The 24,909-nt window shown below is 51.1% G+C and overlaps 1 protein-coding gene across 4 annotated transcripts in view; it reads left to right on the top strand.

Moving 5' to 3' along the window:
• The window catches only part of LOC119567566 (tyrosine-protein phosphatase non-receptor type substrate 1-like), a 106,721-nt gene that overhangs the window by 79,239 nt on the left and 2,573 nt on the right, over nucleotides 1-24,909 (top strand). For 3 of the 4 annotated variants that reach the window (XM_043527898.1, XM_043527896.1, XM_043527895.1), the window contains exon 3: nucleotides 5,639-5,977. In XM_043527898.1, the coding sequence (XP_043383833.1) occupies nucleotides 5,639-5,977 (339 nt within the window). Of the gene's footprint in view, nucleotides 1-2,789; nucleotides 3,126-5,638; nucleotides 5,978-24,909 lie in introns of all 4 variants that reach the window. The other variant, XM_043527897.1, reaches the window with a different exon arrangement.

Below are 24,909 nucleotides of genomic sequence, written 5' to 3'. Positions count from 1 at the left end.
ACCTCTCCTCACTCTCTCCCCACAGCTGCAGTGTGACGATGGTGCCCGTGGGAGCCAGCTGAGGTCACTCAATCAGGGTGAACTGCAAACCGAAAGGGGAAGACAAACCCCAAAAGCTGGTGGATATTCCAATACTTAGATTTACCCAGCCCGCCCAAAACAGCCTCTGTACGACCTCCCTGGTTACTCAGAAGTCCAAAGAACGCAGTTCCCTTAAACTGCCCGGCCTGGTTGCTTTCAAAGCTCTATTCATTTACAGATTTTTCGAACCAGCCTCTAAAGTTCGGCCATGGATCAGGTCAGTCTGGGAGTTCATTGACTCTTTCTGGCCCTGTCACCTTTCACTGAGATATATGACACTCCTAACGTCACACCCCCAACGCAAAATCGATGCAGGAAGGGATGACACAAACATCGTTGAGTGCATCCCAAGAGCTCCCCACCCTTGGTTCTGTCTTACTACAGCAAGGATTGGGTTAGAGGCTGTACCAGTGTAGAACAGAAATGGTTTATCCAAGTCACGTTCAATAACATGATTCAATCTGTTTATAAACTCAAGGTAAAACTTGGTTAGACCAATAGTGGATTGGATCTGCTGTTGCAGCAGGATTCCCGTATGTCTCACGTGATCTTGCCAAGAGCTAAAGAAAAGAGCGACTGGATCCATACAAGCTCCGGCAAACGTTTGGAACCCAATTAACATCAACTTAATGTAGCTATCACTGTTGTTTATAGTACAGGAATCTTGGCATTTAGCCATGAAAGCAATATGGTCGTGTGCCTGTTTCCCTCCTCATACAAAAAGAACAGGAGGACTTGTGGCACCTGAGAGACTAACCCATTTATTTGAGCATAAGCTTTCGTGAGCTACAGCTCACTTCATCGGAAAACATTTCTGTACAAAACATTTCCGTATAACGCAGACTGTCCGGAGCATGTTTGGTTTTTTAGAAGGAATACGCCGATGGAAAGAGATACGTGTTGCAAAAAAAAATATACCTCAGGGTGTGAAAATAAAAGATATTAAGCAAAAATTCCTTTCTGTAAAATAATGTTATTCCTCATGACAAAATATCCCAGAGAGGGTAAGGAGCATGACCCAAGATGAGAGAATGAACTGAGGACTGAACCCAGGAGTCCTGGCTCTCAGCCCCGCATCTCCCCTTGCTCTAACCACTAGACCCCACTCCCCTCCCAGCAGGGGGCAGAGGAATGCACCCCCCCTCCCCGCATTCAGCCCTCGTCCCCAGCCTCTTGCTGCAGCCATCTCAGAAGCTCAGGCAACAAAACTTTCCACCGGCCTCCCCCGAGGTGACATTTCCGGAGGATGCTGAGGCTGAGCTGAGCTGGGCTGCGGAGCTCCCCAGAGAGCAGGGACCATGGAGCAGCTGCCAGCCCTGAGCACCGTCCTCTGCACCGTCCTCCTCATCCCCACCTGGGGAGCAGGTACTAATTTTATGTGTCCATCCATCCACTTACCCCAACCCTAGGTCCACCTCTGTCTGTCCTTCTGTCCATCTGCCCAACCCCTAGATCCATCTCTGTCTGTCCATCTGTCCTTCTACCCCACTCCACTAGATTCAGCCCTATCTGTCCATATACCCTATCCCTAGATCCATCTCTGTCTACCCACTCAGCCCTACCCTTACATCCATCTCATCTATTTTTTTAATCTATGTACCCATCCATCCCACCCCAAAAAGAATATCTATATCTATCTATGTATCTATCTATCTAGATCTAGGGGTGGAGGATGCGTGCATGGATGCATAGATAGATATGGATATGTCACATCAGGTCAATGAGAAGTATTCTGTTTCCATAAAACAAATATTTCATTTCAGTATTGACTCCTCTTCATAATATAAAATCAAATCAGTCTGGAAATGCAAAATTAAATCATTCCCTATTGACCCTACCAAAAACGCTTTCTCTCCCCCAGTTTTAAACCAACTGTCACCCTTTCGATTAGACGGCATTTCCCAAGAGGAAAACGTTCCGTCAGGACTAATTCTGACCCCCTCTAGTTTGAAGCAGAAATTGTATAAAGTGGAGGCATGTGTTTGTGGTGTAGTTGAAATGACAAGCTGCCAGTTTAATTTGTAAGGGGGTTTCCTGGTCCTTGTAAGGGGGAAGCCGTTCCATAACCGTGCCTTCTCTGTACCTTTTGCAATTCTAATGTATCTTTTTTTGATTTGAGGCGACCAAAACTGCACCCAGGGTCCAAGGTGCGGGCGTACCGTGGATTTATATAAAGGCAATAGGATATTTTCTGTCTTTTTATCTCTCCCCTTCCGAATGGATGCTCACAGTCTGGTGACTTTTTTCACTGCTGCTGCACAGTGAGTGGATGTTTGCAGAGAACTATCCACAACGACTCCAAGATCTCTCTTGAGTGGTAACAGCTAATTGAGACCCCATCAGTTTGTATGTACAGTTGGGATTCTGTTTTCCAATGTGCATGACTTTGCATTTACCACCATTGAGTTTCATCGGCCATTTTGTTGCCCAGTCACTGAGTTTAGTGAGATCCCTTTGTAATTCCTCGCAGTCTGCTTTGGACATAGCAGTGTTGATGTTGGGTCTCTGCTGGGGTGGAAGTGAAAGCCCTGTGCAGTGTGTTATCGAGAGTGTTGTGAGCAATAGCAAGGTGGACAGGAACGCACAATTCTTTCCCTTTGCTTCTTATCTCCGTGCTGCTAAGGTTTCGGGCGGCTGGGGCGTGTCTTGATACCACTCATTGTCGTTTTCCTTTGCTGCTGTAATGTTTATTGCCCTGGTTCACGAAGGTCTCAGAGTGCTTCAGAGCCCCATTGTCCGAGCGCACGTGGGCGAGACCGCGACACTCGGCTGCTCCTTCACGAACAGACAGGGCAGCGTGGCCAATGTGAAGTGGACTAGAGCACCCGGAGTCGTGCTGGATTCTCACCATCCCTTCTACAGCGGACGGCTCAATGTGTCCTTCTGGGATCTGCTCCGGAAAGGGGAGGTCACGCTGACCCTGTCGGAGCTGGAGAAGCGGGACTCTGGTCACTATCACTGCCATGTCAGCATCCGCCAGGGAGAGAGCTGGACAGGAGCGGGCACCGAGCTGCAGGTGATGGAGAGAAACCAGACTGACACAGGTGATGTGGGGAATGGGGGCACGGGGCCTTCCCCCTCTATTGGGTGCCAGCTCCGATCCAGCGCTAGGGTGGGGGACTGGCTGGCTCAGGAGGTGGTAATGGGTTACGGGGCTGTCCCCTCTATGGGGCGTTGGTCCAGGAATCTCCTAACCCCGCATTTCTATTGTCTAGGGTTTCCAGGGGGACATCCACATACCCCACCCCTAGATCCATCTCTGTGTGTCCATTCATCCACCTACCCCATCCCTAGATCCATCTCTGTCTGTCCGTCTCTCCATCTGCCCCACCCCTAGATCCATCTCTGTCTGGCCATCTGTCCTTCTACCCCACTCCACTATATTCAGCCCTATCTGTCCATATACCCTATCCCTAGATCCATCTCTGTCTGTCCATCCATCCACCTACCCCACTCCTTGATCCATCTCTGTGTGTCCATCCATCCACCTACCCCATCCCTAGATCCATCTCTGTCTGTCCGTCTCTCCATCTGCCCCACCCCTAGATCCATCTCTGTCTGGCCATCTGTCCTTCTACCCCAATCCACTATATTCAGCCCTATCTGTCCATATACGCTACCCCTAGATCCATCTCTGTCTGTCCATCCATCCACCTACCCCACCCCTAGATCCATCTCTGTGTGTCCATCCATCCACCTACCCCACTCCTAGATCCATCTCTGTGTGTCCGTCTGTCCTTCTACCCCATCCCTAGATCCATCTCTGTCTGTCCGTCTGTCCATCTGCCCCATCCCTAGATCCTTCTCTGTGTGTCCATCCATCCAACCACCTCACCCCTAGGTCCATCTCTGTCTGTCCGTCCATCCACTTACCCTATCCCTAGATCCATCTCTGTCTGTCCGTGTGTCCATCTGCCCCACCCCTAGATCCATCTCTGTCTGTCCATCTGTCCTTCTACCCCACTCCACTATATTCAGCCCTATCTGTCCATATACCCTGTCCCTAGATCCATCTCTGTCTGTCCATCCATCCATCTACCCCACCCCAGATCCATCTCTGTCTGTCCATCCATCCACCTACCCCACCCCTAGATCCATCTCTGTCTGTCCATCCATCCACGTACCCCACCCCTATATCCATCTCTGTGTGTCCATCCATCCCCCTACCCCATCCCTAGATCCATCTCTGTCAGTCCATCTGTCATTCTAACCCACTCCACTATATTCAGCCCTATCTGTCCATATACCCTATCCCTAGATCCATCTCTGTCTGTCCATCCATCGACCTACCCCATCCCTAGATCCATCTCTTTCTACTCATTCAGCCCTACCCCATTTTCTCATCTATCTGTTTATCTATGTACCCATCCATCCCACCCCAAAAAGAATATCGATCTATCTATCTATCTATGTATCCATCAACATAGCTCTAGGGGTGGAGGATGCGTGCATGGATGCAGAGATAGATATGGATATGTCACATCAGGTCAATGAAAAGTATTCTGTTTCCATAAAACAAATATTTCATTTCAGTGTTGACTCTTCTTAATAATATCAAATCAAACCAGTCTGGAAATGGAAAATCAAATCATTCCCTATTGACCCTATCAAACACGCTTTCTCTCCCCCACTTTTAAACCAATTGTCACCCTGTCGATTAGACGGCATTTCCCAAGAGGAAAACGTTCCGTCAGGACAAATTCTGACCCCCTCTAGTTTGTAGCACAAATTGTATAAAGTGGAGGCATGTGTTTGTGGTGTATTTAAAAGGGTTAAAACGACAAGCTGCCATTTTAATTTGTAAGGGGGTTTCCTGGTCCTTGTAAGGGGGAAGCCGTTCCATACCCCTCATTGTTTTGGTTGCCCTTCTCTGTACCATTTGCAATTCTAATGTATCTTTACTTGATTTGAGGCGACCAAAACTGCACCCAGGGTCCAAGGTGCGGGCGAAACATGGATTTATATAGAGGCAATAGGATATTTTCTGTCTTTTTATCTCTCCCCTTCCTAATGGATGCTCACAGTCTGGTGACTTTTTTCACTGCCGCTGCACAGTGAGTGGATGTTTGCAGAGAACTATCCACAACGACTCCAAGATCTCTCTTGAGTGGTAACAGCTAATTTAGACCCCATCAGTTTCTATGTAGAGTTGGGATTCTGTTTTCCAATGTGCATGACTTTGCATTTACCACCCTTGAGTTTCATCGGCCATTTTGTTGCCCAGTCACCCAGTCTAGTGAGATCCCTTTGTAATTCCTCGCAGTCTGCTTTGGACTTAGCTGTCCTGAGTGATTTGACGTCTAACGTCTCTGTGAGCATCTGCCGTGCACAGAGCAGTGTTGATGCTGGGTCTCTGTTGGGGTGGAAGTGAAAGCCCTGTGCAGTGTGTTATCGAGAGTGTTGTGAGCAATGGCAAGGTGGACAGGAACGCACAATTCTTTCCCCTTTGCTTCTTATCTCCGTGCTGCTAAGGTTTTGGGCAGCTGGGGTCTGTCTTGATATCAGTTGTTGTTGTTTTCCTTTGCTGCTGTAATGTTTATTGCCCTGGTTCACGAAGGTCTCACAGTGCTTCAGAGCCCCGCTGTCCTCCGAGCGTCCCCCGGCGAGACCGTGAACCTCAGCTGCTCCTTCGAGAACAGACAGGGCAGCGTGGTCAAAGCGACGTGGACTAGAGCACCCGGGGTTGTGCTGGAATCTGACCATCCCTTCTACAGCGGACGGCTCAATGTGTCCTTCCGGGATCTGCTCCGGAAAGGGGAGGCCACGCTCACCCTGTCGGAGTTGGAGAAGAGGGACTCTGGTCTCTATCAGTGTCAGATCAGCATCCACCAGGGAGAGCGCGGGACAGGAGCGGGCACCGAGCTGCAGGTGACGGGGAGAAACCAGAGTGACACAGGTGAGGTGGGGAATGGGGGCATGGAGCCTTCCCCCTCTGCGGCACCAGGGCAGAGGACTGGCTGGCTCAAGGGGCTGAGAATCCCCTAACGCTCCTCTCCATCGCCCAGGTAAAGAACCTGCCCCCGTAGGGTGCTGCGCCCGGGATCTCCTGTACCAGGTCGCCATCGCCTTGGGGCTCCTTCTCATCCTTGGCCTGGTGGCCACCCTCCTCCTGAAGAGACACCGAGGTACCAAACCGGAGCCTTCCCCCCGCTAAACTCCTGTCCCCATGGGCCAGGGCCTCTGCTAGTGAACGCACCCTAGCGGCCGTCTGTCCTCTGGGTCCATGCTGGGCTGTCTGTCCATATATCTAACCCCCCCACATCCTTCCTTCTCCTCCCATCCCTAGATCTCTGCAGCTTCCCTCTTCACCCCAGTCTCTCTCTCACACTCCTCCATTTTAACGTTCCTTTCTTCTCCCTTCTTCCGCAGCGCCGCCCCCCTTGCAACCCCGCCAGCGGCAGCCGAAGGTGAGACAATGCAGGCTGGGCCCTGTTCCATAGAGTGCTTGGGTCTGGCCTCCGGGTGCCAAAAAGGACTGGTACAATACAGTGAGGGGAGAGAACCCAGGAGTCCTTGCTCCCATCCCCCCTGCTCTAACCCCCTAATCTCCAGTCCTCTCCCAGAGCCAGGGATAGAGCCCAGAAGCCCGGGCTCCCAGCCCCTCCAATCTGGGGTAACACTGTGGGATTTGTTCCCTGGGAGCTGCCTAAATTGGCCTGAATTAAGAGACCACATCTGGGGTGAAGGCGTCCTCACAGTGTGTCTCTCCAACACAGGGCCACGGCAGCCGGGGGGCCGAGGAAAGCGAGAGCGTGCACTACGCAGAGATTAAAATCCAGACTCCAGGACGCAGGGAACACACCTCCAACCACGCCCAGCGGCGCTGAGTCCCTCCGCACCCAGCACCACCTGAGTCCCTCACACTCACAGCCACGCCGCCAGGAGGGAATTCCCCACAGGAGGAGACCCACACAGGGTTTGAGGGAGAGCAGAAGAAAATTATGGGCGTGAAAGTCCATGTGAACCCCAACAAAACCCAACTAGCCCTCTCTACGGCAGGGAATAATCGACTAGGGCATGGTCTGACCCTCAGGAAATGCCTTCTCCGGGGCCTCCTGGATATAACTATATCACGTCCCTGTGTGTTATTTCCCTGTCCTCTCTGGAGTGATTGCAACGCCTCCCTGTGGAGCGTGACCAGCTGGGGGTAATTAACGCAGCGTCTGGTCCCTCTTCCTAACTGAGCACGAAGAGAAACGCTCGCCCAGCTCAGCATCGTGTGGGCGGTGGAACTGGTCTGAGCAACGAGCGTGAGTGCTCCAGCCAGCTGGAATTGCTCAAAGAAAGTGATTTTTTTTGGTTTAAAATTAAACCAAATTGGTGTGAAAAATTGTCTGTTTTCAGAGTTTTTTGAAAAAATGTGTTTGGGTAAAAGCTTTTGCTTTTCTCCCTCACTTCCCTCTTCTCTTTAGTCTCCTTGTCATGGTCCAAAATCTTACAATCATTTCCGAAAATTTGCTTTTCAGAAAATCAACTTTTTTCCCTATGAAAAAAAATGATACTTTCCTGAAAATTTGATATTTTGTTCTGGAATATCATGCCTCTCCCCCCCCCCCCCCCCAGTGAAAATGTGTCATTTTATCCCTGAAAATTGGGACACTTCCTTCCCCCCGCCAAAACAATATTTTTTTTCATGAAAATCTTTTCTCCCCTGTAAATTGGAATTTTGCCCCCCTGCAAATGTTGTTTTTTAAAATGATGAGTGGGGGAAGAAGGAAAAAAGAGATAAAAAGAAGGAATTTAATACAAATCACTGGGGAAAATCAACCAGCAATGTCGAGAAGTAATTGAAAGACCAGGGGGGAAATTTGTCTCTGATTTTTTCCCCTTTGGGTATTTACCATTTTTGTGGGACTTTTGTCCCTCCCCCACTTTTCTCCCCTCCCCACCTATCACCTCCCCATCGTCCCTGACCTGGGGAAGGGGACTCACTCCCTTTCTGATATCCCGCCCCAAATACATCCCGGAACCTTCCAACGCGGCTCCTGTTTCCCACCCGGACCCCATGAGGAACTATGGGCAAGTCCTTCGTTGAGGTTAGAGGGGTTGATGCCACTTCCGGGGGTTTCTTTCCGCCCTCACTGAGATCCACTTCCACTGTCTCCCCCTCCCTTTGAAGCGTTAACCCCAGTTTCAGCCGCCCCCCCACTTTAAATCCTGCGGGACCCACCACACCCCGGAACCCTCCCCCTCGTCTTTCCCACCCGGATCATCGAGAGCGTGACACCCAACGGTGGGCACGTCGTCTATGGCTATAGTCCTGACGCCACATCCGGTCCACTCCCACCCTGCCTTGGGCCCACTTCTTGGACGGTCTTCTGTCCCCCTCCCTCACCACCTGCTCTCCTTGGAGCCATGTAACCGCTGCAGAACCAAACACACCCCGAAACTTTCCCTCGAGGCCTCCTGTTTCCCCCCCGGACCCAGTCGGGCTTTGCACCAAGGCTGTGGGCAAACGCCCCATTGTGGCAGGTGGCGTGACACCGCTTCCGCGTCACTTTCGCCCTCGTTGTGGCCTCCTGGCCTCCCCTCCACGTCTCCTCTCCTGGGACATCAGGTTGTTATGGACACAGCTGAAGTGTTCGCAACTCAGTCAGTTCCTCTCTAGTTATGAAACAAACACACGTCCCCTTTGAAAAATATGGAGAGCAAACTCACTTGAGTAACGCACCAGAAACTGATGAACTCTTGACCCTGAATTTTGAGATTTCCTTATGCTACCCCCTGAGCTGCTTCCCTTTGTGCCTAAACATGAGAAACAAGGTGCAATAACTTGCAGGTCGAACACCTGCGTGGACGATGCTGATGCCAGAGAAATCCCCCGGCTCCATGGCGTATCCCTGGCTTTCATTGTAAATGAGGAAGAGTCAGGCCCACGCGCGGAGCGGCAGACCCCACAGCGCTAACAGGCAGAATTGGCGGGAAAAGCGAAGGGGGCAAAGGTCAGCCGATCCGAACGCTGAGGGAAACAACGGCTGCGGGCTAAAAACAGAACGGCCCGTCTGGGACGGGGGCAGTTGGGCAGCAGAGGCGCCAACCGCGGCTGGCGGGCGCTCGACCCCCGTCTGCCCCTGGCCCCGCCCCGACTCCGCCCTTGCCCCGCCCCCATTCCAACCCCTTTCCCAAAGGCCCCGCCCCAACTCCGCCCCCTCCCTGCCCCCATTCCAACCCCCTACCCCAAATCCCCGCCCCGTGCCGCCTCATCCCGTGAGCGCGCCGAGTCCCCGCTCCTCCCCCCTCCCTCCCGGAGCTTGTTCCGCCACCAAACAGCTGTTTTGCCGCAGCAAGCGCCGGGAGGTGGGCAGAGCAGCAGGGACACGGCGCGCTCACGGGATGAGGCGGAGGTTCAATGACGTGAGGTGAATTGGGAGGGGAGCTTGCTTGCTGGTGTGTGCAGAGCACCCACTAATTTTCCCCCGTGGGTGCTACAGCCCCAGAGCACACACGGAACGGCGCCTGTGCCTGACAGGTCGGTATAAAAGTCGGTGTGTCAGCAGAGAGCCAAGGGGGAGGTGGAGAGCGAGTGGACGGTGAGGAGAAGGAGAGAAAAGCAGAGAGAAGCTTGCTGAGCCGTCCATCTGTCTGACAGCCGAATGGGGAGCTGAGGGTGCAGCAGGACACTGTCCCGTCCTGTCCAGCAGCAGAGGGAGGAGACGCAGAAACCAAAAAGTGTGTGTGTGTATTTGCATTTTTGTGTGTGTGTTTACATCTATATATAAGAGCTGACACAATATGCTCCACCCCAGTGCTCCCTGCGTTTATGGGAATTCATGATTTTTCTTGATAAAAATAATGTTCTCTATATAATAATACCTGTCAAGCTTCACCCCAGTGGTCGTTGCATTTATGGAACATATTTGCTTCTCCTTACGTAAATATCAACGTTATTGAAACAAACACGTTTGCACTCGGAAATATATCTGTCTTATCAATGGACGACACACCTTGCTGAGAGGAAAGTTCTAGCAGAACGAACGGGGTGAGTTTCTGACTTTTCCCCATTGCAAATGTTTGTTTTGAAAACACCCTAGGTCCCGACTTGGTGTAGGAGGAGAGATTGAAACAGAGAAGAGGAGGTGACAGAAGCTGGAAAATAAGGCTGTTCACCCCGTCTCAGACTACATGAGGAAGGGGTGTTGGGTGGAATTTCAAGCGCTCCCAGGTCAGATGTTCAGAAAACAGATTTTCTATCTGTATTTTAACACTTGTTTTTCTCCTGAATTGGGACAAAAAGGTGAGATATTGGAAATTTGGGTGGAAAGTAAATTTCTAGCAGGAGAGACCCCCCCCCCGAGCCAGCCCACTCCCATCACTGCCCGGAACACATTCGGGGCAGCTCCCCCCTCTCAGAGCGATCGGCTCAGGCTCTCTGCAGACTCAGGCATGGGTCCCACCCGCCCCTGGTTGGAGAGATTTCTTTGCACCTGTGAGGCCTAGAAGCATTTTTGGCACTGCAAGCTGAGCACCGAGAGATCGACTCCAGCTCACGGGACGGAAACCGTGGTCAGTTATTTGTGCGTCGCACACGGCCCTGACTCTGACACTTCTGTAGCTGATTGTAACTCACCCCTGGTCCCCCCCTTCCGCCAGCCCCCCGCCAGCTGCCACCTTTGCAAAAGCTGCAGCCGTGCAAGAGGCTGAAAATCCTGTTTCTCACCACGATGTGCAGGTGTGAAAGTGAAGACAGAGCCCCGAGCAACTCGGCACGTTTCAGCCCCCCACAGAAACTGCAGAAAGTCCCAGTAGCAAATGGACCCTCCCCAAAGGTGCTGAGTGCTGCCCAGACCCCTTCCCTCTGAGAAGGATCGGGACCCCTGTCGTGCCAGGCTCTGCACAGACCTGAATTGAAGGATGACAAAGGGTCTGGACTCCTGGGTTCTCTCCCAGCTCTGCGATGGGAGTGGGGACTAGGGGGTTAGAGTCAGGGGGGCATGGGAGTCTTTTTCTGCTAGACCACACTTAACCAGAACTTAGGCTAGAACCCAGGAGTCCTGACTCCCAGCCCTCCCCCCGGCTCCACCTCTCCTCACTCTCTCCCCACAGCTGCAGTATAACGATGGTGCCCTTGGGAGCCAGCTGAGGTCACTCAATCAGGGTGAACTGCAAACCGAATGGGGAAGACAAACCCCAAAAGCTGGTGGATATTCCAATATTTAGATTTACCCAGCCAGCCCAAAACAGCCTCTGTACGACCTCCCTGGTTACTCAGAAGTCCAAAGAACGCAGTTCCCTTAAACTGCCCAGCCTCGTTGCATTTCAAAGCTCTATTCATTTACAGATCTTTCGAACCAGCCTCTAAAGTTCGGCCATGGATCAGGTCAGTCTGGGAGTTCATTGACTCTTTCTGGCCCTGTCACCTTTCACTGAGATAGATTACACTCCTAACGTCACACCCCCAACGCAAAATGGACGCAGGAAGGGATGACACAAACATCGCTGAGTGCATCCCAAGAGCTGCCCACCATTGGTTCTGATTTACTACAGCAAGGATTGGGTTAGAGGCCGTACCAGTGTAGAACAGAAATGATTTATCCAAGTCATGGTCCATAACGTGATTGAATCTCTTTACAAACTCAAGGTAAAACTTGGTTAGAACAATAGTGGGTTGGATCTGCTGTTGCAGCAGGATTCCCATTTGTCTCACGTGATCTTGCCAAGAGCTAAAGAAAAGAGCGACTGGATCCATACAGGAAAGAATTTTCTGTGGTATCTGGCTGGTGAATCTTGCCCATATGCTCAGGGTTCAGCTGATCACCATATTTGGGGTGGGGAAGGAATTTTCCCCCAGGGCAGATTGGAAGAGGCCCTGGAGGTTTTTCGCCTTCCTCTGCAGCATGGGGCACGGGTCACTTGCTGGAGGATTCTCTGCTCCTTGAAGTCTTTAAACCATGATTTGAGGACTTCAATAGCTCAGACATAGGTGAGAGGTTTTTCGCAGGAGTGGGTGGGTGAAATTCTGTGGCCTGCGTTGTGCAGGAGGTCAGACTAGATGATCATAATGGTCCCTTCTGACCTAAATATCTGTCAGCTCCGGCAAACGTTTGGAACCCAATTAACATCAATTTAATGTAGATATCACTGTTGTTTATAGTACAGGAATCTTGGCATTTAGCCATGAAAGCAATATGGTCGTGTGCCTGTTTCCCTTCTCATACAAGAAGAACAGGAGGACTTGTGGCACCTGAGAGACTAACCCATTTATTTGAGCATAAGCTTTTGTGAGCTACAGCTCACTTCATCGGAAAACATTTCTGTACAAAACATTTCTGTATAAAGCAGATAAAGACTGTCTGGAGCATGTTCGGTTTTTTAGAAGGAATACGCCAATGGAAAGAGATACGTGTTGCAAAAAATAAATATACCTCAGGGTGTGAAAATAAAAGATATTAAGCAAAAATTCCTTTATGTAAAATAATGTTATTCCTCATGACAAAATATCCCAGAGAGGGTAAGGAGTATGACCCAAGATGAGACAATGAACTGAGGACTGAACCCAGGAGTCCTGGCTCTCAGCCCCCCATCTCCCCTTGCTCGAAGCACTAGACCCCACTCCCCTCCCAGCAGGGGACAGAGGAATGCACCCCCCCTACCCCCGTCCAGCCCTCATCCCCAGCCTCTTGCTGCAGCCATCTCAGAAGCTCAGGCCACAAAACTTTCCACCGGCCCCCCCCGAGGTGACATTTCCGGAGGATGCTGAGGCTGAGCTGAGCTGGGCTGCGGAGCTCCCCAGAGAGCAGGGACCATGGAGCAGCTGCCAGCCCTGAGCACCATCCTCTGCACCGTCCTCCTCATCCCCACCTGGGGAGCAGGTACTAATTTTAAGTGTCCTTCCATCCACTTACCCCATCCCTAGATCCATCTCTGTGTGTTCATCCATCCACCTACCCCACCCCTAGATCCATCTCTGTGTGTCCATCCGTCCATCCACCTACCCCAACCCTAGATCCATCTCTGTCTGTCCTTCTGTCCATCTGCCCAACCCCTAGATCCATCTCTGTGTGTCCATCCATCGACCTACCCCAACCCAAGATCCATCTCTGTCTGTCCATCTGTCCTTCTACCCCACTCCACTATCTTCAGCCCTATCTGTCCATATACCCTATCCCTACATCCATCTCTGGGTACCCCCTCAGCCCTACCCTTACATCCATCTCATCTATCTTTTTATCTATGTACCCATCCATCCCACCCCAAAAAGAATATCTATATCTATATATGTATCCATCTATCTAGATCTAGGGGTGGAGGATGCGTGCATGGATGCATAGATAGATGTGGATATGTCACATCAGGTCAATGAGAAGTATTCTGTTTCCATAAAACAAATATTTCATTTCAGTGTTGACTCCTCTTCATAATATCAAATCAAATCAGTCTGGAAATGCAAAATCAAATCATTCCCTATTGACCCTATCGAAAACGCTTCCTCTGCCCCAGTTTTAAACCGATTCTCACCCTTTCGATGAGACGGCATTTCCCAAGAGGAAAACGTTCCGTCAGGACAAATTCTGACCCCCTCTAGTTTGAAGTACAAATTGTATAAAGTGGAGGCATGTGTTTGTGGTGTAGTTAAAATGACAAGCTGCCACTTTAATTTGTAAGGGGGTTTCCTGGTCCTTGTAAGGGGGAAGCCGTTCCATACCCGTGCCTTCTCTGTACCTTTCGCAATTCTAATGTATCTTTTTTTGATTTGAGGCGACCAAAACTGCACTCAGGGTCCAAGGTGCGGGCGTACCATGGATTTATATAAATGCAATAGGATATTTTCTGTCTTTTTCTCTCTCCCTTTCCTAATGGATGCTCACAGTCTGGTGACTTTTTTCACTGCCGCTGCACATTGAGTGGATGTTTGCAGAGAACTATCCACAACGACTCCAAGATCTCTCTTGAGCGGTAACAGCTAATTGAGACCCCATCAGTTTGTATGTATAGTTGGGATTCTGTTTTCCAATGTGGATGACTTTGCATTTACCACCATTGAGTTTCATCGGCCATTTTGATGCCAAGTCACCCAGTTTAGTGAGATCCCTTTGTAATTTCTCGCAGTCTGCTTTGGACTTAGCTGTCCTGAGTGATTTGATGTCTAACGTCTCTGTGAGCATCTGCCGTGCACAGAGCAGTGTTGATGCTGGGTCTCTGTTGGGGTGGAAGTCAAAGCCCTGTGCAGTGTGTTATCGAGAGTGTTGTGAGCAATGGGAAGGTGGACGGGAACGCACAATTCTTTCCCCTTAGCTTCTTCTCTCCGTGCTGCGAAGGTTTGGGCGGCTGGGGCGTGTCTTGATATCACTTGTCGTAGTTTTCCTTTGCTGCTGTAATGTTTATTGCCTTGGTTCACAAAGGTCTCACAGTGCTTCAGAGCCCAGCTGTCCTCCAAGCGTCCCCCGGCGAGACCGTGAACCTCAGCTGCTTCTTCAAGTACAGACAGGGCAGTGTGACAAAAGTGATGTGGACCATATCACCCTGGGTTGAGCTGGAATCTCACCATCCCTTCTACAGCGGACGGCTCAATATGTCCGACCTGGATCTGCTCCGGAAAGGGGAGGCCACACTGACCCTGTCGGAGCTGGAGAAGAGGGACTCTGGTCTCTATCAGTGTCACATCAGCATCCGCCAGGGAGAGAGCGGGACAGGAGCGGGCACTGAGCTGCAGGTGATAGAGAGAAACCAGAGTGACACAGGTGAGGTGGGGAATGGGGGCATGGGGCCTTCCCTCTCTCCGATCCCAGGGCATGGGGCTGGCTGGCTCAAGGGGCTGAGAATCCCCTAAAGCTCCTCTCCATCGCCCAGGTAAAGAACCTGCCCCCGTAGGGTGCTGCAGCCGGGAGCTCCTGTACCAGGTCGCCATCGCCCTGGGGCAGATTCTCATCCTCGGCCTGGTGGCCACCCTGCTTCTGAAGAGACACCGAGGTACCAAACCGGAGCCTTCCCCCCGCTAAACTCCTGGCCCTCATGGGCCAGGGCCTCTGCTCGTGAACGCATCCTAGCGACCATCTGTCCGTTGTGGTCCATGCTGGGTTGTCTGTCTATATAACTAACCCCCCATGTCCTTCCTTCTCCTCCCGTCCCTAGATCTCTGCTGCTTCCCTCTTCACCCCGGACTCTCTCTCACACTCCTCCGTTTTAACGTTCCTTTCTTCTCCCTTCTTCCGCAGCGCCGCCCCCCTCGCAGCCCCGCCAGCGGCAGCCGAAGGTGAGACAATGCAGGCTGGGCCCTGTTCCATAGAGTGCTTGGGTCTGGTCTCCGGGTGCCAATAAGGATTGGTACAATACAGTGAGGGGAGAGAACCCAGGAGTCCTTGCTCCCATCCCCCCTGCTCTAACCCCCCAGTCCCTTCCCAGAGCTGGGGATAGAACCCAGGAGTCCTGGCTCCCATCCCCCCTGCTCTAACCCCGTAATCTCCAGACCCCTCCCAGAGCTGGGGATAGAACCCAGGAGTCCTGACTCCCAACCCCTCCAATCTGGGGTAAGACTGTGGGATTTGCTCCCTGGGAGATGCCTAAATTCGCCTGAATTAAGAGACCAGATCTGGGGTGACGGCGTCCTCACAGTGTGTCTGTCCAACACAGGGTCACGGCAGCCGGGGGGGCGAGGAGAGCGAGAGCCTGCACTACGCAGAGATTAAAATCCAGACTCCAGGACGCAGGGAACACACCTCCAACCACGCCCAGCGGCGCTGAGTCCCTCCGCACCCAGCACCACCTGAGTCCCTCACACTCACAGCCACGCCGCCACGAGGGAATTCCCCACAGGAGGAGACCCTCACAGGGTTTGAGGGAGAGCAGAAGAAAATTATGGGCGTGAAAGTCCATGTGAACCCCAACAAAACCCAACTAGCCCTCTCTGCGGCAGGGAATAATCTACTGGGGCATGGTCTGACCCTCAGGAAATACCTGGATATAACTATATCACGTCCCTGTGTGTTATTTCCCTGTCCTCTCCGGAGTGATTGCAACACCTCCCTGTGGAGCGTGACCAGCTGGGGGTAATTAACGCAGCGTCTGGTCCCTCTTCCTAACTGAGCACGAGGAGAAACGCTCGCCCAGCTCAGCATCGTGTGGGCCGTGGAACTGGTCTGAGCGACCAGCGTGACTGCTCCAGCCGGCTGGAATTGCTCAAAGAAAGTGATTTTTTTTGGTCTAAAAATTAAATAATTTCTTTGTGTGAAAAATTGTCTGTTTTCAGAGTTTTTTGAAAAAATGTGTTTGGGTAAAAACTTTTGCTTTTTCTCCCTCACTTCCCTCTTCTCTTCAGTCCCCTTGTCGTGGTCCAAAATCTTAGAATCATTTCCGAAAATTTGCTTTTCAGAAAATCAACTTTTTTCCCCCTATGAAAAAAAATGATATTTTCCTGAAAATTTGATATTTTGTTCTGGAATATCATCCCTCTCTCCCCGCAGTGAAAATGTTTCATTTTATCCCTGAACATTGGGACACTTCCCTCCCCTCCCAAAAACAATATTTTTTTTCACGGAAATCTTTTCTCCCCTGTAAATTGGAATTGTGCCCCCCCTGCAAATGTTATTTTTTAAAATGTTGAGTGGGGGAAGAAGGAAAAAAGAGAGAAAAAGAACGAACTTAATAAAAGTCACTGGGGAAAATTAACCAACAATGTCGAGAAGTAATTGCAAAAAGAAAAGGAGGACTTGTGGCACCTTAGAGACTAACCAATTTATTTGAGCATACGTTTTTAGGATCTATGCATCCGGGATGCATCCGATGAAGTGAGCTGTAGCTCACGAAAAGCTTATGCTCAAATAAATTGGTTAGTCTCTAAGGTGCCACGAGTCCTCCTGTTCTTTTTGCGAATAGAGACTAACGCGGCTGTTACTCTGAAACCTGAGAAGTAATTGAAACACCAGTGGGGAAATTGGTCTCTGATTTTTTTCCCCTTTGGGTATTTACCATTTTTGTGGGATTTTTGTCCCTCCCCCACTTTTCTCCCCTCCCCACCTATCACCTCCCCATCGTCCCTGACCTGGGGAAGGGGACTCACTCCCTTTCTGATACCCCGCCCCAAATACATCCCGGAACCTTCCAACGCGGCTCCTGTTTCCCACCCGGACCCCGTGAGGAACTATGGGCAAGTCCTTCGTTGAGGTTAGAGGGGTTGATGCCACTTCCGGGGGTTTGTTTCCACCCTCACTGAGATCCACTTCCATTGACTCCCCCCCGCCTTTGAAGCGTTAATCCCAGTGTCACCCGCCCCCCCCCCGCTTTAAATCCTGCAGGACCCACCACACCCCGGAACCCTCCCCCTCGTCTTTCCCACCCGGATCATCGAGAGCGTGGCACCCAACGGTGGGCACGTCGTCTATGGCTATAGTCCTGACGCCACATCCGGTCCACTCCCGCCCTGCCTTGGGCCCACTCCTTGGACTGTCTTCTGTCCCCCTCCCCCACCACCTCCTCTCCTTGGAGCCATGTAACCGCTGCAGAACCAAACACACCCCGAAACTTTCCCTTGAGGCCTCCTGTTTCCCACCCAGACCCTGTCGGGCAAAGGTCAGCCGATCCGAACGCTGAGGGAAACAACGGCTGCGGGCTAAAAAACGAACGGCCCGTCTGGGACGGGGGCAGTTGGGCAGCAGAGGCGCCAACCGCGGCTGGCGGGTGCTCGACCCCCGTCTGCCCCCAGCCCCGCCCCGACTCCGCCCTTGCCCCGCCCCCATTCCAACCCCTTTCCCAAAGGCCCCGCCCCAACTCCGCCCCCTCCCTGCCCCCATTCCAACCCCCTTCCCCAAATCCCCGCCCCGTCCTGCCTCCTCCCCTGAGCGCGCCGAGTCCCCGCTCTTCCCCCCTCCCTCCCGGAGCTTGTTCCACCACGAAACAGCTGTTTTGCGGCAGCAAGCGCCGGGAGATGGGCAGAGAAGCAGGGACGGGACGCGCTCAGGGGATGAGGTGGAGGTTCGGTGACGTGAGGTGAGGTGGGGTGGGGTGGGGAGGGGAGCTTGGTTCCTGGTGTGCGCAGAGCTCCCACTAATTTTCCCCCATGGGTGCTACAGCCCCAGAGCACCCACGGAACGGCGCCTGTGCCTGACAGGGCGGTATAAAAGTCGGTGTGTCAGCAGAGAGCCAAGGGGTAGGTGGAGAGCGAGTGGATGGTGAGGAAAAGGAGAGAAAAGCAGAGAGAAGCCTGCTGAGCCGTCCATCTGTCCGACAGCCGAATGGAGAGCTGACGGAGCAGCAGGACACTGTCCCGTCCTGTCCAGCAGCAGAGGGAGGAGATGCAGAAACTCAAAAAGTGTGTGTGTGTATTTGCGTATATGTGTGTGTGTTTACATGTATATATAATAGCTGACACAATATGCTCCACCCCAGTGCTAGCTGCATTTATGGGAATTAATGATTTTTCTTGATAAAAATAATGTTCTCTATATAATAATACCTGTCAAGCTTCACCCCAGTGGTAGTTGCATTTATGTAACATATCTGCTTCTCCTTACATAAATATCAACGTTATTGAAACAAACACATTTACACTTGGAAATATATCTGTCTTGTGAATGGACGACACACCTTGCTGAGAGGAAAGTTCTAGCAGAACGAACGGGGCGAGTTTCTTCAGGCTTCTGACTTTTCCCCAGTGCAAATGTTTGTTTTGAAATCACCCTAGGTCCAGACTCGATGTAGGAGGAGAGATTGAAACAGAGAATAGGAGGTGACAGAAGGCTGGAAAATAAGGCTGTTCACCCCGTCTCAGACTACATGAGGAAGGGGTGTTGGGTGGAATTTCAAGCGCTCCCAGGTCAGATGTTCAGAAAACAGATTTTCTATCTATATTTTAACACTTGTTTTTCTCCTGAATTGGGACAAAAAGGTGAGATATTGGAAATTTGGGTGGAAAGTACAATTCTAGCAGGATTGGACCCCCCGAGCCAGCCCACTCCCATCACTGCCTGGATCACATTCGGGGCAGCTCCCCCCTCTCAGAGCGATCGGCTCAGGCTCTCTGCAGACTCAGGCATGGGTCCCACCCGCCCCTGGTTGGAGAGATTTCTTTGCACCTGTGAGGCCTAGAAGCATTTTTGGCACTGCAAGCTGAGCGCCTGGAGATCGACTCCAGCTCACGGGACGGAAACCGTGGTCAGTTATTTGTGCGTTGCACATGGCCCTGACTCCGACACTTCTGTAGCTGATTGTAACACACCCCTGGTCCCCTCTTCCCCCAGCCCCCCGCCAGCTGCCACCTTTGCAGAAGCTGCAGCCCTGAAAGAGGCTGAATTTCCTGTTTCTCACCACGATGAGCAGGGGTGAAAGTGAAGACAGAGCCCCGAGCAACTCGGCACGTTTCAGCCCACCACAGAAACTGCAGAAAGTCCCAGTCGCAAATGGACCCTCCCTCATGGTGCTGAGTGCTGCCCAGACCCCCTCCCCTCTGAGAAGGATCGGGACCCCTGTCGCGCCAGGCTCTGCACAGACCTGAACTGAAGGATGACAAAGGGTCTGGACTCTTGGGTTCTCTCCCAGCTCTGCAACGGGAGTGGGGACTAGTGGGTTAGAGTCAGGGGGGCATGGGAGTCTTTTTCTGCTAGACCACGCTTAACCAGAACTTAGGCTAGAACCCAGGAGTCCTGACTCCCAGCCCTCCCCCCGGCTCCACCTCTCCTCACTCTCTCCCCACAGCTGCAGTGTGAGGATGGTGCCCGCGGGAGCCAGCTGAGGTCACTCAATCAGGGTGAACTGCAAACCGAACAGGGAAGACAAACCCCAACAGCTGGTGGATATTCCAATACTTAGATTTACCCAGCCAGCCCAAAACAGCCTCTGTACGACCTCCCTGGTTACTCAGAAGTCCAAAGAACGCAGTTCCCTTAAACTGCCCGGCCTCGTTGCTTTCAAAGCTCTATTCATTTACAGATCTTTCGAACCAGCCTCTAAAGTTCGGCCATGGATCAGGTCAGTCTGGGAGTTCATTGACTCTTTCTGGCCCTGTCACCTTTCACTGAGATATATGACACTCCTAACGTAACACCCCCAACGCAAAATGGATGCAGGAAGGGATGACACAAACATCGCTGAGTGCATCCCAAGAGCTCCCCACACTTGGTTCTGATTTACTACAGCAAGGATTGGGTTAGAGGCCGTACCAGTGTAGAACAGAAATGGTTTATCTGAGTCACGTTGCATAACATGATTGAATCTCTTTACAAACTCAAGGTAAAACTTGGTTAGACCAATAGTGGATTGGATCTGCTGTTGCAGCAGGATTCCCATATGTCTCACATGATCTTGCCAAGAGCTAAAGAAAAGAGCGACTGGATCCATACAGGAAAGAATTTTCTGTGGTATCTGGCTGGTGAATCTTGCCCATATGCTCAGAGTTCAGCTGATCACCATATTTGGGGTGGGGAAGGAATTTTCCCCCAGGGTAGATTGGAAGAGGCCCTGGGGGTTTTTCGCCTTCCTCTGCAGCATGGGGCACGGGTCACTTGCTGGAGGATTCTCTGCTCCTTGAAGTCTTTAAACCATGATTTGAGGACTTCAATAGCTCAGACATAGGTGAGAGGTTTTTCGCAGGAGTGGGTGGGTGAAATTCTGTGGCCTGCGTTGTGCAGGAGGTCAGACTAGATGATCATAATGGTCCCTTCTGACCTAAATATCTGTCAGCTCCGGCAAACGTTTGGAACCCAATTAACATCAATTTAATGTAGATATCACTGTTGTTTACAGTACAGGAATCTTGGCATTTAGCCATGAAAGCAATATGGTCGTGTTCCTGTTTCCCTTCTCATACAAGAATAACAGGAGGACTTGTGGCACCTGAGAGACTAACCAATTTATTTGAGCATAAGCTTTTGTGAGCTACAGCTCACTTCATCGGAAAACATTTCTGTACAAAACATTTCTGTATAAAGCAGATAAAGACTGTCTGGAGCATGTTCGGTTTTTTAGAAGGAATACGCCAATGGAAAGAGATACGTGTTGCAAAAAATAAACATACCTCAGGGTGTGAAAATAAAAGATATTAAGCAAAAATTCCTTTCTGTAAAATAATGTTATTCCTCATGACAAAATATCCCAGAGAGGGTAAGGAGTATGACCCAAGATGAGACAATGAACTGAGGACTGAACCCAGGAGTCCTGGCTCTCAGCCCCCCATCTCCCCTTGCTCGAAGCACTAGACCCCACTCCCCTCCCAGCAGGGGGCAGAGGAATGCACCCCCCTCCCATCCAGCCCTCGTCCCCAGCCTCTTGCTGCAGCCATCTCAGAAGCTCAGGCCACAAAACTTTCCACCGGCCCCCCCCGAGGTGACATTTCCGGAGGATGCTGAGGCTGAGCTGAGCTGGGCTGCGGAGCTCCCCAGAGAGCAGGGACCATGGAGCAGCTGCCAGCCCTGAGCACCGTCCTCTACACCGTCCTCCTCATCCCCACCTGGGGAGCAGGTACTAATTTTACGTGTTCATCCATACACCTACCCCACCCCTCGATCCATCTCTGTCTGTCCATCCATCCATCTACCTTATCCCTAGACCCATCTCTGTCTGTCCATCCATCCACCTACCTTATCCCTAGATCTATCTCTGTCTGTCCTTCTGTCCACCTACCCCATCCCTAGATCTATCTGTGTGTGTCCATCCATCGACCTACCCTATCCCTAGATCCATCTCTGTCTGTCCTTCTGTCCACCTACCCCATCCCTAGATCTATCTGTGTGTGTCCATCCATCGACCTACCCTATCCCGAGACCCATCTCTGTCTGTCCATCCATCCACCTACCTTATCCCTAGATCCATCTCTGTCTACGCATTCAGCCCGACCCCGACATCCATCTCATCTATCTTTTTATTTATGTACCCATCCATCCCACCCCAAAAAGAATATCTCTATCTATCTAGATCTAGGGGTGGAGGATGCGTGCATGGATGCATAGATAGATGTGGATATGTCACATCAGGTCAATGAGAAGTATTCTGTTTCCATAAAACAAATATTTCATTTCAGTATTGACTCTTCTTAATAATATCAAATCAAACCAGTCTGGAAATGCAAAATCAAATCATTCCCTTTTGACCCTATCAAAAACGCTTTCTCTCCTCCATTTTTAAACCAATTGTCACCCTTTCGACAAGACGGCATTTCCCAAGACGAAAACATTCCATCAGGACAAATTCTGACCCCCTCTAGTTTGAAGCACAAATTGTATAGAGTGGAGGCATGTGTTTGTGGTGTATTTAAAAGGGTTAAAATGACAAGCTGCCACTTTAATTTGTGAGGGGGTTTCCTGGTCCTTGTAAGGGGGAAGCCGTTCCATACCCCTCATTGTTTTGGTTGCCCTTCTCTGTACCTTTTGCAATTCTAATGTATCTTTTTTCGATTTGAGGCGACCAAAACTGCACGCAGTGTCCAAGGTGCGGGCGTACCATGGATTTATATAGAGGCAATAGGGTATTTTCTGTCTTTTTCTCTCTCCCCTTCCTAATGGATGCTCACAGTCTGGTGACTTTTTTCACTGCCGCTGCACAGTGAGTGGATGTTTGCAGAGAACTATCCACAACGACTCCAAGATCTCTCTTGAGTGGTAACAGCTAATTGAGACCCCATCAGTTTCTATGTACAGTTGGGATTCTGTTTTCCAATGTGCATGACTTTGCATTTACCACCCTTGAGTTTCATCGGCCATTTTGTTGCCCCGTCACCCAGTTTAGTGAGATCCCTTTGTAATTCCTCGCAGTCTGCTTTGGACTTAGCTGTCCTGAGTGATTTGACGTCTAACGTCTCTGTGAGCATCTGCCGTGCACAGAGCAGTGTTGATGCTGGGTCTCTGTTGGGGTGGAAGTGAAAGCCCTGTGCAGTGTGTTATCGACAGTGTTGTGAGCAATAGCAAGGTGGACAGGAACGCACAATTCTTTCCCCTTAGCTTCTTCTCTCCGTGCTGCTAAGGTTTTGGGCGGCTGGGGCGTGTCTTGATACCACTCGTCGTTGTTTTCCTTTGATGCTGTAATGTTTATTGCCCTGGTTCACGAAGGTCTAACAGTGCTTCAGAGCCCCGATGTCCTAGCGTACGCTGGCGAAACCGTGACATTCGGCTGCTCCTTCAAGTACAGACCGGGCAGCATGGTCAATGTGAGGTGGACTAGAGCACACGGACTCGTGCTGGAATCTCACCATCCCTTCTATAAAGGACGGCTCAGTGGGTCCTTCCGGGATCTGCTCGAGAAAGGGGAGGTCACGCTGACCCTGTCGGAGCTGGAGAAGCGGGACTCTGATCTCTATCAGTGCCACGTCAGCAACCACCAGGGAGAGAGCGGGACAGGAGTGGGCACCGAGCTTCTGGTGATTGAGAGAAACCAGAGTGACACAGGTGAGGTGGGGAATGGGGCATGGTGTCTTCCCCCTCAATGGGGTGCCAGCGCCGATCCAGCCCCAGGGTGGGGGACTGGCTGGCTCAGGAGGTGGGAATGGGTTACGGGGCTGTCCCCTCTATGGGGCGTTGGTCCAGGAATCTCCTAACCCCTCATTTCTATTGTCTAGGGTTTCCAGGGGGATGTCCACATACCCCACCCCTAGATCCATCTCTGTGTGTCCATCCATCCACCTACCCTATCCCTAGATCCATCTCTGTCTGTCCATCTGTCCTTCTACCCCACTCCACTATATTCATCCCTATCTGTCCATATACCCTATTCCTAGATCCATCTCTGTCTGTCCATCCATCCACCTACCCCACCCCTAGATCCATCTCTGTGTTTCCATCCATCCACCTACCCCACTCCTGGATACATCTCTTTCTGTCCGACTGTCCATCTGCCCCATCCCTAGATCCATTTGTCTTTCCTTCTGTCCATCTGCGCAACCCCTAGATCCATCTCTGTGTGTCCATCCATCCACCTACCCTATCCCTAGATCCATCTCTGTCTGTCTGTCTGTCCATCTGCCCCGTCCCTAGATCCATCTCTGTCTGTCCGTCCATCCACCTACCATATCCCTAGATCCATCTCTGTGTGTCCATCCATCCAACTATCCCACCCTTAGATCCATCTCTGTCTGTCCATCCATCCACCTACCCTATCCCTAGATCCATCTCTGTCAGTCTGTCTGTCCATCTGCCCCACCCCTAGATGCATCTGTCTATCCATCTGTCCTTTTACCCCACTCCACTATATTCAGCCCTATATGTCCATATACCCTATCCCTAGATCCATCTCTGTCTGTCCATCCATCCACCTACCCCACCCCTAGATCCATCTCTGTGTGTCCATCCATCCACCTACCCCACCCCTAGATCCATCTCTGTGTGTCCATCCATCCACCTACCCCACCCCTAGATCCATCTGTGTCTGTCCATCCATCCACCTACCCCATCCCTAGATCCATTTCTGTCTGTCCATCTGTAGATCTGCACCACCACTAGATCCATCTCTGTCTGTCCATCTGTCCTTCTACCCCACTCCACTATATTCAGCCCTATCTGTCCATATACCCTATCCCTAGATCCATCTCTATCTGTCCATCCATCGACCTACCCCATCCCTAGATCCATCTCTGTCTACTCATTCAGCCCTACCCCTACATCCCTCTCATCTATCTTTTTATCTATGTACCCATCCATCCCACCCCAAAAAGAATATCTATCTATCTATCTACCTATCTATCCAACAACATAGATCTAGGGGTGGAGGATGCGTGCGTGGATGCATAGATAGGTATGGATATGTCACATCACGTCAATGAGAAGTATTCTGTTTCCATAAAACAAATATTTCATTTCAGTATTGACTCCTCCTAATAATATCAAATCAAACCAGTGTGGAAATGCAAAATCTAATCATTTCCTTTTGACCCTATCAAAAACACTTTCCCTGTCCCAGTTTTAAACCAATTGTCAC

The sequence above is a fragment of the Chelonia mydas genome, chromosome 14 (assembly GCF_015237465.2).
Source record: "Chelonia mydas isolate rCheMyd1 chromosome 14, rCheMyd1.pri.v2, whole genome shotgun sequence".
NCBI classification, from domain to species: Eukaryota; Metazoa; Chordata; order Testudines; family Cheloniidae; genus Chelonia; species Chelonia mydas.
This window is presented reverse-complemented; position numbering and strand designations above follow the sequence as displayed.